The sequence below is a fragment of the Oncorhynchus tshawytscha genome, linkage group LG13, assembly GCF_018296145.1.
Source record: "Oncorhynchus tshawytscha isolate Ot180627B linkage group LG13, Otsh_v2.0, whole genome shotgun sequence".
Classification (NCBI taxonomy): Eukaryota; Metazoa; Chordata; class Actinopteri; order Salmoniformes; family Salmonidae; genus Oncorhynchus; species Oncorhynchus tshawytscha.
The window spans coordinates 91,821,709-91,834,545 of NC_056441.1; the positions used below are offsets into that span (position 1 = coordinate 91,821,709).

General features: G+C 42.2%; 1 protein-coding gene across 1 annotated transcript in view; it reads left to right on the plus strand.

The window, feature by feature from the left end:
- tenm4 (teneurin transmembrane protein 4) overlaps positions 1–12,837 on the plus strand; it is a 718,236-nt gene that overhangs the window by 170,243 nt on the left and 535,156 nt on the right. Inside the window, 1 exon segment of the mRNA XM_042296535.1 lies at positions 6,657–6,956. Coding sequence (XP_042152469.1) covers positions 6,657–6,956 — 300 coding nt within the window.

Below are 12,837 nucleotides of genomic sequence, written 5' to 3' on the forward strand. Positions count from 1 at the left end.
GTAGCCTAGTGGTTAGAGTGTAGAGGCGGCAGGGTAGCCTAGTGGTTAGAGCAGGTAGCCTAGTGGTTAGAGTGTAGAGGTGGCAGGGTAGCCTAGTGGTTAGAGTGTAGAGGTGGCAGGGTAGCCTAGTGGTTAGAGTGTAGAGGTAGCAGGGTAGGCTAGTGGTTAGAGTGTGGAGGTGGCAGGGTAGCCTAGTGGTTAGAGCAGGTAGCCTAGTGGTTAGAGTGTAGAGGTGGCAGGGTAGACTAGTGGTTAGAGTATAGAGGTGGCAGGGTAGCCTAGTGGTTAGAGTGTAGAGGTGGCAGGGTAGCCTAGTGGTTAGAGTGTAGAGGCGGCAGGGTAGCCTAGTGGTTAGAGTGTAGAGGTGGCAGGGTAGCCTAGTGGTTAGAGTGTAGACGCGGCAGGGTAGCCTAGTGGTTAGAGCAGGTAGCCTAGTGGTTAGAGTGTAGAGGCGGCAGGGTAACCTAGTGGTTAGAGTGTAGGGGTGGCAGGGTAGCCTAGTGATTAGAGTGTAGAGGTGGCAGGGTAGGCTAGTGGTTAGAGTGTAGAGGTGGCAGGGTAGCCTAGTGGTTAGAGCAGGTAGCCTAGTGGTTAGAGTGTAGAGGTGGCAGGGTAGCCTAGTGGTTAGAGTGTAGAGGTGGCAGGGTAGCCTAGTGGTTAGAGTGTAGAGGTAGCAGGGTAGGCTAGTGGTTAGAGTGTAGAGGTGGCAGGGTAGCCTAGTGGTTAGAGCAGGTAGCCTAGTGGTTAGAGTGTAGAGGTGGCAGGGTAGACTAGTGGTTAGAGTGTAGAGGTGGCAGGGTAGCCTAGTGGTTAGAGTGTAGAGGTGGCAGGGTAGCCTAGTGGTTAGAGTGTAGAGGCGGCAGGGTAGCCTAGTGGTTAGAGCAGGTAGCCTAGTGGTTAGAGTGTAGAGGCGGCAGGGTAACCTAGTGGTTAGAGTGTAGGGGTGGCAGGGTAGCCTAGTGGTTAGAGTGTAGAGGCGGCAGGGTAGCCTAGTAGTTAGAGTGTTGGACTACTAACCGGAAGGTTGCTAGATCGATTCCCTGAGCCGACAAGGTAAACATCTGTTGTTCTGCCTCCTGAACAAGGCAGTTTAACCCACTGTTCCTAGGCCGCCGTTGAAAATAGGAATTTGTTGTTAATTGACTTACCTCGTTAAAAACAGGTAGTTCATCAATTTAGATTATTCATTACCTTCACAATCAATACTTGTTAATAGTTATCATATCAATGAGTAATACGTTAAAAAATATATTATTTTATTCAACATTCAACGAGTAAAGATATTAGGAAAACAGTCCTCCACATTGTAGGACGGATGAACCATTGAATTACTGATTGTGCTGCACCTTGCTGGATCTCTGAGTGCATGTGTGTCACCCCCATAGAGAGTCTTTTATTCTCTATTTTGGTTAGGCCAGGGTGTGACTAGGGTGGGCATTCTAGTTTCGTTATTTCTATGTTTTCAATTTCTTTGTGTTTGGCCAAGTGTGGTTCTCAATCAGAGGCAGCTGTCTATCGTTGTCTCTGATTGAGAATCATATTTAGGCAGCCTTTTTTTCCCCACCTGTGTTTTGTGGGTTGTTTATTGCACCTCACAGAACTGTTTCGTTTTTTTTTTCTCACTTTGTTATTTTTTTCAAGTGTTTTGGTTATTAAAGAATCATGAACACTTTTACCACGCTGTGTTTTGGTCCGATTCTCATTACGACGAGAGCCGTGACAACGTGATCGGCATCCTAATCAGTCCACAAACACTCCACGTTGGTGAGTACAGGTCGCTGAAACAATGGGTGATTCTCAATTGGGATAAAAGTCTGTCCTCTCCTCGACTCCTCCGTCCTCTTCTCCTCCGTTACCCGGAAAAAGTGGTTGAGTGGTCGAGGAGAGTTAGTAGTTGAGTGGTCATTTAGTTAGTAGTTCTCCTCACCTCGATAGTCCCCCTACTACTAAAATGTATCTTTCGGAGGTTTGAAATCTGCCCCATTTGAATCAGCTGTTGTTTACTGGGAGGAGAAAAGCAGACATTTAAAAACATGATGATGAGCTAGCGTAGGGGATACCTCCCCTGTAAACGTCATTAACCTGATGATGAGCTAGCGCAGGGGATACCTCCCCTGTAAACGTCATTAACCTGATGACGAGCTAGCGCAGGGGATACCTCCCCTGTAAACGTCATTAACCTGATGACGAGCTAGCGCAGGGGATACCTCCCCTGTAAACGTCATTAACCTGATGACGAGCTAGCGTAGGGGATACCTCCCCTGTAAACATCATTAACCTGATGACGAGCTAGCGCAGGGGATACCTCCCCTGTAAACATCATTAACCTGATGACGAGCTAGCGTAGGGGATACCTCCCCTGTAAACGTCATTAACCTGATGACGAGCTAGCCCAGGGGATACCTCCCCTGTAAACGTCATAAACCTGATGACGAGCTAGCCCAGGGGATACCTCCCCTGTAAACGTCATTAACCTGATGACGAGCTAGCGTAGGGGATACCTCCCCTGTAAACGTCATTAACCTGATGACGAGCTAGCCCAGGGGATACCTCCCCTGTAAACCTCATTAACCTGATGACGAGCTAGCCCAGGGGATACCTCCCCTGTAAAGGTCATTAACCTGATGACGAGCTAGCGTAGGGGAAACCTCCCCTGTAAACGTCATTAACCTGATGACGAGCTAGCCCAGGGGATACCTCCCCTGTAAACGTCATTAACCTGATGACGAGCTAGCGCAGGGGATACCTCCCCTGTAAACGTCATTAACCTGATGACGAGCTAGCCCAGGGGATACCTCCCCTGTAAATGTCATTAACCTGATGACGAGCTAGCCCAGGGGATACCTCCCCTGTAAACCGCATTAACCTGATGACCAGCTAGCGCAGGGGATACCTCCCCTGTAAACCTCATTAACCTGATGACGAGCTAGCGCAGGGGATACCTCCCCTGTAAACGTCATTAACCTGATTACGAGCTAGCGTAGGGGATACCTCCCCTGTAAACGTCATTAACCTGATGACGAGCTAGCGCAGGGGATACCTCCCCTGTAAACGTCATTAACCTGATGACGTGCTAGCGCAGGGGATACCTCCCTGTAAACGTCATTAACCTGATGACGAGCTAGCGCAGGGGATACCTCCCCTGTAAACGTCATTAACCTGATGACGAGCTAGCCCAGGGGATACCTCCCCTGTAAATGTCATTAACCTGATGACGAGCTAGCCCAGGGGATACCTCCCCTGTAAACCGCATTAACCTGATGACCAGCTAGCGCAGGGGACACCTCCCCTGTAAACCTCATTGTGTAACTCTGTGTTGTCTGTTCACACTGCTATGCTTTATCTTGGCCAGGTCGCAGTTGTAAATGAGAACTTGTTCTCAACTAGCCTACCTGGTTAAATAAAGGTGAAATAAAAAATAAAAAAAATAAAAAACCTGATGACGCACTAACGCAAGAGATTCTAATTTCATACAAGCTTAGTTGTTTCCTCTCCTCTCCTCCGCTCCTTCTATTAACTTTGACGTTTTTCAAAGTGGACGGAGGAGAGGAGACGAGCAAAACAAATTGAGATTCTCCCATGTTACAGGTTACTTCTTGCGATCTTCTACATCGTCTATCAATTGAAATATGGTTACAAACGCTAGTAACATGAACAAACATTTAGCAATCTGTGTTTGGCGCGCCATCAGTTGATAGAAATGGAATCCGATGTCTGTGATGGCTGCTCTGCGGTGCGTATCGTCACAATATGATTAAGCAATTCAAAAAAATACAAATTAAAAAAAGAGATTTGTTTCTTACAGAATCAATTCAGCGTCATTTTACTGTTCTGTTATTCGATATGGTTGTTGACGCTCATGTAGCAGTGCACGGTAACCAAAAACAATATAATGAAGGCTCTTGCCTGATCACGACATTCCCCACATCACATCCTTACAACAACAATCATCCCCCACGAGAGGATTCTATTCAGGGCAAAGAAGTGATTTGATTATTATGATTATTATAATTTTTAAATTATTATTTTATTTTATTTTTAATTTTTATAATACAGTGACTTCGGAAAGTATTCAGACCCTTTCATTTTTTCCACATTTATTTCCATGTTACAACCTTATTCTAAAATGGATGAAATGATTTGTTTTCCTCATCAATCTACACACAATACCCCGTAATGACATCACACAATACCCCGTGATGACATCACACAATACCCCGTGATGACATCACACAATACCCCGTAATGACATCACACAATACCCCGTAATGACATCACACAATACCCCGTAATGACATCACACAATACCCTGTAATGACATCACACAATACCCCGTAATGACATCACACAATACCCCGTAATGACATCACACAATACCCCGTAATGACATCACACAATACCCTGTAATGACATCACACACTACCCTGTAATGACATCACACAATACCCCGTAATGACAAAGAAAAAGCACAGATTTTTATAAATGTTTGCAAATTTATTTGAAAAAATGCAAAAACTTAAATATTTTTACGTTAGTATTCAGACCCTTTGCTATGAGACTCGAAATTGATGTCAGGTGCCTCCTGTTTCCATTGATCATCCTTGAGATGTTTCTACAACTTGATTGGAGTCCACCTGTGGTAAGGTCAATTGATTGGACATGATTTAGAAAGGCACACACCTGTCTATATAAGGTCCTAGAGTTGACAGTTTATGTCAGAGCAACAACCAAGCCATCAGGTAGAAGGAATTGTCCGTAGAGCTCCGAGACAGGATTGTGTTGAGGCACAGATCTGGTGAAGTGTACCAAAACATTTCTGCAGCATTGAAGGTCCCCAAGAACACAATGGCCTCCATTAATCTTAAATGGAAGAAGTTTGGAACCACCCAGACTCTTCCTAGAGCTGGCCACCCGGCCAAACTGAGCAATCAGGGGAGAAGGGCCTTGGTCAGGGAGGTGACCAACAACCCGTTGGTCACTCTGACAGAGCTCCAGAGTTCTTTGTGGAGGTGGGAGAATCTTCCTGATGGACAACCATCCCTGCAGCACTCCACCAATCAGACATTTATGATAGAGTGGCCAGACAGAAGCCACTCCTCAGTAAAAGGCACATGACAGCCTGCTTGGAGTTAGCCAAAAGGCACCTAAAGGACTCTCAGACCATGAGAAACAAGATTCTCTGGTCTATTGAAACCAAGATTGAACTCTTCGGCCTGAATGCCAAGTGTCACATCTGGAGGAAACCTGGCACCATCCCTACTGTGAAGCATGGTGGTGGCAGCATCATGCTGTGGGGATGTTTTTCAGCGGCAGGGACTGGGAGACTAGTCAGGATCGAGGGAAGGTGAATGAGCAAAGTACGGAGAGATCCTTGATGAAAACCTGCTCAGGACCTCAGACTGGGGCGAAGGTTCTCCTTCCATCAGGACAACGACCTTAAGCACACAGCCAAGGCAACACAGGAGTGGCTTCGGGACAAGTCTCTGAATGTCCTTGAGTGGCCCAGCCAGAGCCCAAACTTGAACTCGATCTAACATCTCTGGAGGGACCTTAAAATAGCTGTGCAGCGACGCTCCCCATCCAACCTGACAGAGCTTGAGAGGATCTGCAGAGAAGAATGGTAGAAACTACAGGTGTACCAAGCGTGTAGCATCATACCGAAGAAGACTCAAGACTTTAATTGCTGCCAAAAGTGCTAAGGCAATGTACTGAATTAAGGGTCTGAATACTTCTGTAAATGTGATATTTCTGTTTATTAGATTTCTAAAAACCTGTTTTCGCTTTGTCATTGTGTGTAAATTGATGAGTGGAAAAAACAATTTAATCCATTTTAGAACAAGGCTGTAACGTGACAAAATGTTGAGAAATAGGGGTCTGAATACTTTCCAAGTGAGCTGTATATTCCCTGTCACAATTTTTGAGTGTGGCATTTGTTAAATTTCTTGTTAGTTTGATTTCAACAAGACTGCAGGGCAGAGGACGGCTGTAGGGGTTAGGAAGGCTGTAGGACGGCTGTAGGGGTTAGGACGGCTGTAGGGGTTAGGAGGGCTGTAGGGGTTAGGAGGGCTGTAGGGGTTAGGAGGGCTGTAGGGGTTAGGAGGGCTGTAGGGGTTAGGAGGGCTGTAGGGGTTAGGAGGGCTGTAGGACGGCTGTAGGGGTTAGGACGGCTGTAGGGGTTAGGACGGCTGTAGGGGTTAGGACGGCTGCAGGGGGAGATAAGGAGGGACCTATATCTGATGCTTCCCTGATGTCTTATGACCTTCTAGGGTCTGCAACCCAAATGGCACCCTATTCCCTATATCGTGCCCCTATCGGCCCTGGTCAAAAATAGTGCACCATGTAGAGAATCGGGACACAGCTGTAATGAGCGGAGTGGTGACCTGAGAACATCTGCTCGTAAAGCCACACCATGGATGTTAAATGTATAGAAAGGAGTAGCACTGGAAGCAGCCTAAGTCTGTAACTACAGCATTATGTAGGCTCTTACTGTCCCATTCCCCTCTCTGATGTTGCACAATGTTATGGAAACACAGTACACCATCTTGTCTGTATTGTACTGATTCATTGCAAATGTGGATACATTTTCTCTTCTCTTTCTATCTTTCTGTCTGTTTTGTGTCTGTCTGTCTGTGTCTATTGTACCTGTCCTCCTCCAGGAGCAGATTTCTCTCTCAGAGACCTAGGTTTTGGGGATCCTCTCCCTCCTCACGTGGCGTCATACCGTGACGACCTGGGTCTTGGTTCTGGTGGTGGTTTGGGCATGGGTCTGCCTCACCGTGACTACTCTGTGAGCATGTGCTCGGACGCCGACACGGAGCCGGACGGGGTCATGTCCCCGGAGCACGCTGTTAGACTGTGGGGTCGCAACACCAAGTCAGGACGCAGCTCCTGCCTGTCCAGCAGGGCCAACTCTAATCTGACACTCACAGACACCGAGCATGAGAACACTGAGAACGGTAGGGAACTGAAGCTTTCAACTTCATGCTATAGGATAACCACTTTTGTGTCTCTTGCTTTGCTACTGTATGTGTCTTGTTGCTTTACCTACTTATTCGATGTATGGGAAATGGATGTATTGCTGAACATGAAAGCACCGAGAATGGTAAGGCTGCTTCACCTTAATGAACTGGATATGATACCTTGGATAGAACTGGATAGAACTGGATAGAACTGGATAGAACTGGATAGAACTGGATATTATACCTAGTATAGAACTGGATAGAACTGGATAGAACTGGTATAGAACTGGATAGAACTGGATAGAACTGGATAGAACTGGATATTATACCTTGGATAGAACTGGATAGAACTGGATAGAACTGGATAGAACTGGATATTATACCTTGGATAGAACTGGATAGAACTGGATATTATACCTTGGATAGAACTGGATAGAACTGGATAGAACTGGATAGAACTGGATAGAACTGGATATTATACCTTGGATAGAACTGGATATTATACCTTGGATAGAACTGGATGTACCGTGTGTGCGCATACTACTACACAGGATCCATCAGATAAACAGAACTACTACCCACTTAACAGGTGTGGAATATCAATAATCTGATTAAACAGCATGATCATTACACAGGTGCACTTTGTGCTGTGGACAATGAAAGTATGCAGTTTTGCCACACAACACAATGCCACAGATGTCTCAAGTTTTGAGAGAGTCTGCAATTGGCATGCTGACTGCAGGAATGTCCTTCAGAGCTGTTGGCATAGAATTTAATGTTTTATTTCTCTACCAATAAGCCGCCTCCAACTTCGTTTTAAAGAATTTGGCAGTACGGCCAACCGGCCTCACAACCGCAGACCATGTGTAATGAGTCGTGTGAGCAGAGTGCCCCATGGTGGCGGTGGGGTTATGGTATGGGCAGACACAAGCTACGGACAACGAACGTAATTGCGTTTTATTGATTGGCAATTTGAATGCATAAAAATACTGCAACGTAATCCTGAGGCCCGTTGTGAGGCCTGTTGTGAGGCCCGTTGTGAGGCCCGTTGTGAGGCCAATGGGCCTCAGGATCCTATTGCAGTATTTTTGTCCATTCAAATTGCCAATCGATGAAAGGCAATTATGTTTGTTGTCCTTAGTTTATGCCTGCCCATACCATATATTTTTTTAAAGGTATCTATAACCAACAGATGCATATCTGTATTCCCAGGTCATGTGAAATCCATAGATTAGGTCCTAATGAATTTATTTCAGTTGGCTGATTTCCTTTATATGAAGTGTAACTCAGTAAAATCAATGAAATTGTTACATGTTGTGTTTATATTTGTGTTCTGTGTAGGTCGATAGCACTGGGGGTCAAAGGGTAATTACAGCCATCTGAATGGGGCGCAGCACAGTCAAAGGTCACACAGTTTAGGGGAGATAACAGCAGCGTCTTATAGCTCTCGTTAATGTGCTGCTGCTGCTTAACTACTACATACCGGATCAATGTGTGTTTAGTGTTGTTGGGTTAAAATCAGAATTATGTAGTGATGAATTATTCTAGAAGTCAAGAATTATGTAGTGATGAATTATTCTAGAAGTCAAGAATTATGTAGTGATGAATTATTCTAGAAGTCAAGAATTATGTAGTGATGAATTATTCTAGAAGTCAAGAATTATGTAGTGATGAATTATTCTAGAAGTCAAGAATTATGTAGTGATGAATTATTCTAGAAGTCAAGAATTATGTAGTGATGAATTATTCTAGAAGTCAAGAATTATGTAGTGATGAATTATTCTAGAACTCAAGAATTATGTAGTGATGAATTATTCTAGAAGTCAAGAATTATGTAGTGATGAATTATTCTAGAAGTCAAGAATTATGTAGTGATGAATTATTCTAGAACTCAAGAATTATGTAGTGATGAATTATTCTAGAACTCAAGAATTATGTAGTGATGAATTATTCTAGAACTCAAGAATTATGTAGTGATGAATTATTCTAGAACTCAAGAATTATGTAGTGATGAATTATTCTAGAACTCAAGAATTATGTAGTGATGAATTATTCTAGAACTCAAGAATTATGTAGCGAAGAATTATTCTAGAACTCAAGAATTATGTAGCGATGAATTATTCTAGAACAAAATAATTATGTAATGATGAATTATTCTAGAACTCAAGAATTATGTAGCGATGAATTATTCTAGAACAAAATAATTATGTAGCGATGAATTATTCTAGAACAAAATAATTATGTAATGATGAATTATTCTAGAACTCAAGAATTATGTAGCGATGAATTATTCTAGAACTCAAGAATTATGTAGCGATGAATTATTCTAGAACTCAAGAATTATGTAGCGATGAATCATTCTAGAACAAAAGAATTATGTAGCGATGAATTATTCTAGAACAAAATAATTATGTAGCGATGAATTATTCTAGAACAAAAGAATTAATGCTGAATTTTCTAGAACAAAATCTTATTCGATGAATTATTCTCAAAAAATTATGTATTGATGAATTATTCTAGAACAAAATAATTATGTAGCCACATGAATTATTCTAGAACTCAAGAATTATGTAGTGATGAATTATTCTAGAACTCAAGAATTATGTAGATGAATTATTCTAGATCTCAAGAATTATGTAGTGATGAATTATTCTAGAACAAAATAATTATGTAGCGATGAATTATTCTATACTCTATGGCATTTACCCTGGTATGCAATGACATCATTTTAAGAACAAAAGAATTATGTGATGCCATTTTCTTTTTGTGCAGTGTTTATTCTTAGAACAAAATAATTATGTAAGCTGCCTAGAACCGATGAATTATTCTAGAACAAAATAATTATCTCTGAATTTTCTAGAACCTAAAATAATTTATTTGGGTCACCCTTGTAATTATTCTAGAACAAAAATAATTATGTCACTGGTCACTGAATTATTCTAGAACAAAAGAATTATGTCCACGATGAATTATTCTAGAAGACGGATTATGTACGATGAATTATTCTAGAACAGCGATGAATTATTCTAGAACAAAAATTATGTAGACCCGATGAGATTATTCTAGAACAAAAGAATTATGTACGATGAATTATTCTAGAACCAGAGTTATGTACCCAGAAGATTCAGACAAAATAATTATTACGATGAATTATTCTAGAACAAAATAATTATGTAGCGATGAATTATTCTAGAACCCAGGAGAATTATTCTAGAATTATGTACGATGAATTATTCTAGAACCAGAATTATGTGATGAATTATTCTAGAACAAAATAATTATGTACATTATTCTGAACAAAATAATTATGTAGCGATGAATTATTCTAGAACAAAATAATTATGTACATTATTCTAGAACTCAATGCTGTTTCTTCTTCTTCTTAACTCTTTGCCCTCTAAAAATATGTATTGAATTGGCATTGTGCCACATTGTCCTTGAGATCAGCAAGACTCAAGAGAGACTAATTTACATATTGAGACTTCTTATTAATTGTTGAATAATTTATTAGGTAGGTATACTCTATGGCATTTACCCTGGTATGCAACTACATCATTTTTAAGATGAAAGTGACGGCCATTTCCTTTTTGTGCAGTGTTTATTCTTAGGTTGTAAGCTGCCCACCGAGACGATTCATCTCTGTTTTCCCCAACCTAAAATAATTTGGATTTGGGTCAGCCTTGTAATTGTGCCCTGCCAGGAACATATCCATGGGGGTCACCTGGTCACTGTGTATTTGTCCACCCAGGAGACAGACCTATTACAGCCTGACCAGAGTGTACGACCCAGGAGACAGATCTATTACAACCTGACCAGAGTGTACGACCCAGGAGACATATCTATTACAACCTGACCAGAGTGTACGACCCAGGAGACAGATCTATTACAACCTGACCAGAGTGTACGACCCAGGAGACAGATCTATTACAACCTGACCAGAGTGTACGACCCAGGAGACAGACCTATTACAACCTGACCAGAGTGTACGACCCAGGAGACAGATCTATTACAGTCTGACCAGAGTGTACGACCCAGGAGACAGATCTATTACAACCTGACCAGAGTGTACGACCCAGGAGACAGATCTATTACAACCTGACCAGAGTGTACGACCCAGGAGACAGATCTATTACAACCTGACCAGAGTGTACGACCCAGGAGACAGACCCATTACAGCCTGACCAGATGAATCATGACAGGTTCCTTTAATATCTGTTTATAAACTTTAGAGAAGTTTATGAAGAAAATGTCTCTGAGAGAAGAAAATCCTTGAGTGTTTGACCTCTCCAGAACTCATATTAAACCTTAATGACATGATATGGTAATAAAGTAATAGCCATATCATATTCTCTTCTGTGACACAGTGACTGGCTGCATCCCAAACGCCACCCTGTTAATGGCACCCTGTTGGCTGTTGCCTACACAGGGCACCCATAGGACTCTGGTCCAAATTAGTGCACTAAAACAAGGGAATTAGGGTACCATAGGGCTCTGGTCCAAAGTAGTGCACTATAAAGGGGAATAGGGTGTCATTTGGGACGCACAGATAGTGGGGATTAATATGACGTGGTGGTTATGAGGCGTGTACGAGTGGACACGGATGACTAGGCTCGGCGCGTGGCAGCTTGGTGACAGAGGCAGAAAAAGACATGAAGGGATGCAGCTTTTCTCTTATCCATCTTAACCCTCATCCATCTTATCCATCCTATCCATCTTATCCATCTTACCCATCTGAACCATCTTATCCATCTTATCCATCTTAACCATCTTATCCATCTTAACCCTCTTAACCATCTTATCCATCTTATCCATCTTAACCATCTTATCCATCTTAACCATCTTAACCATCTCATCCATCTCATCCATCTTATCCATCTGAACCATCTTATCCATCTTAACCATCTTAACCATCTGAACCATCTTATCCATCTTAACCCTCTTAACCATCCAATCCATCTTATCCATCTTATCCATCTTAACCATCTTAAACATCTCATCCATCTGAACCATCTCATCCATCTTATCCATCTGAACCATCTTAACCATCTCAACCATCTTAACCATCTTTACCCTCTTAACCATCTTATCCATCTTAACCATCTTAACCATCTTATCCATCTTAACCATCTTATCCATCTTAACCATCTTAACCATCGTAACCATCTTATCCATCTTATCCATCTTAACCATCTTAACCATCTTATCCATCTTAACCATCTTAACCATCTTATCCATCTTAACCATCTTAACCATCTTATCCATCTTATCCATCTTATCCATCTTAACCATCTTATCCATCTTAACCATCTTATCCATCTGAACCATCTGAACCATCTTAACCATCTTATCCATCTTAACCATCTGAACCATCTCAACCATCTTAACCATCTTATCCATCTTAACCATCTTATCCATCTTAACCATCTTATCCATCTGAACCATCTTAACCATCGTATCCATCTTATCCATCTTAACCATCTTATCCATCTTAACCATCTTATCTATCTTAACCATCTTATCCATCTTAACCATCTTATCATCTTAACCATCTTATCCATCTTATCCATCTTAACCATCTTATCCATCTTAACCATCTTATCCATCTTAGCCATCTTAACCATCTTAACCATCTCTCCAGCTCTCTGTTTTTCTGCCTGCATCCGAAAGGGCACCTTTGTTCCCTAGAAAGTGCAATACTGTTGACCATGGGCTCTGGTACACTCTATATAGGGAACAAGGTCCCGTTGGGGACTCAAACTCTGTCTCTCTGAGGCTTGACGCTGCTAAATTGTCCCCCAGGGCCCAGTGAGTCTCTGTGCTAGCATAGAAGTTAATTGCGCTCTGGGAAAGTGTCAAGATGAAGCATGTCAAGTCTGAA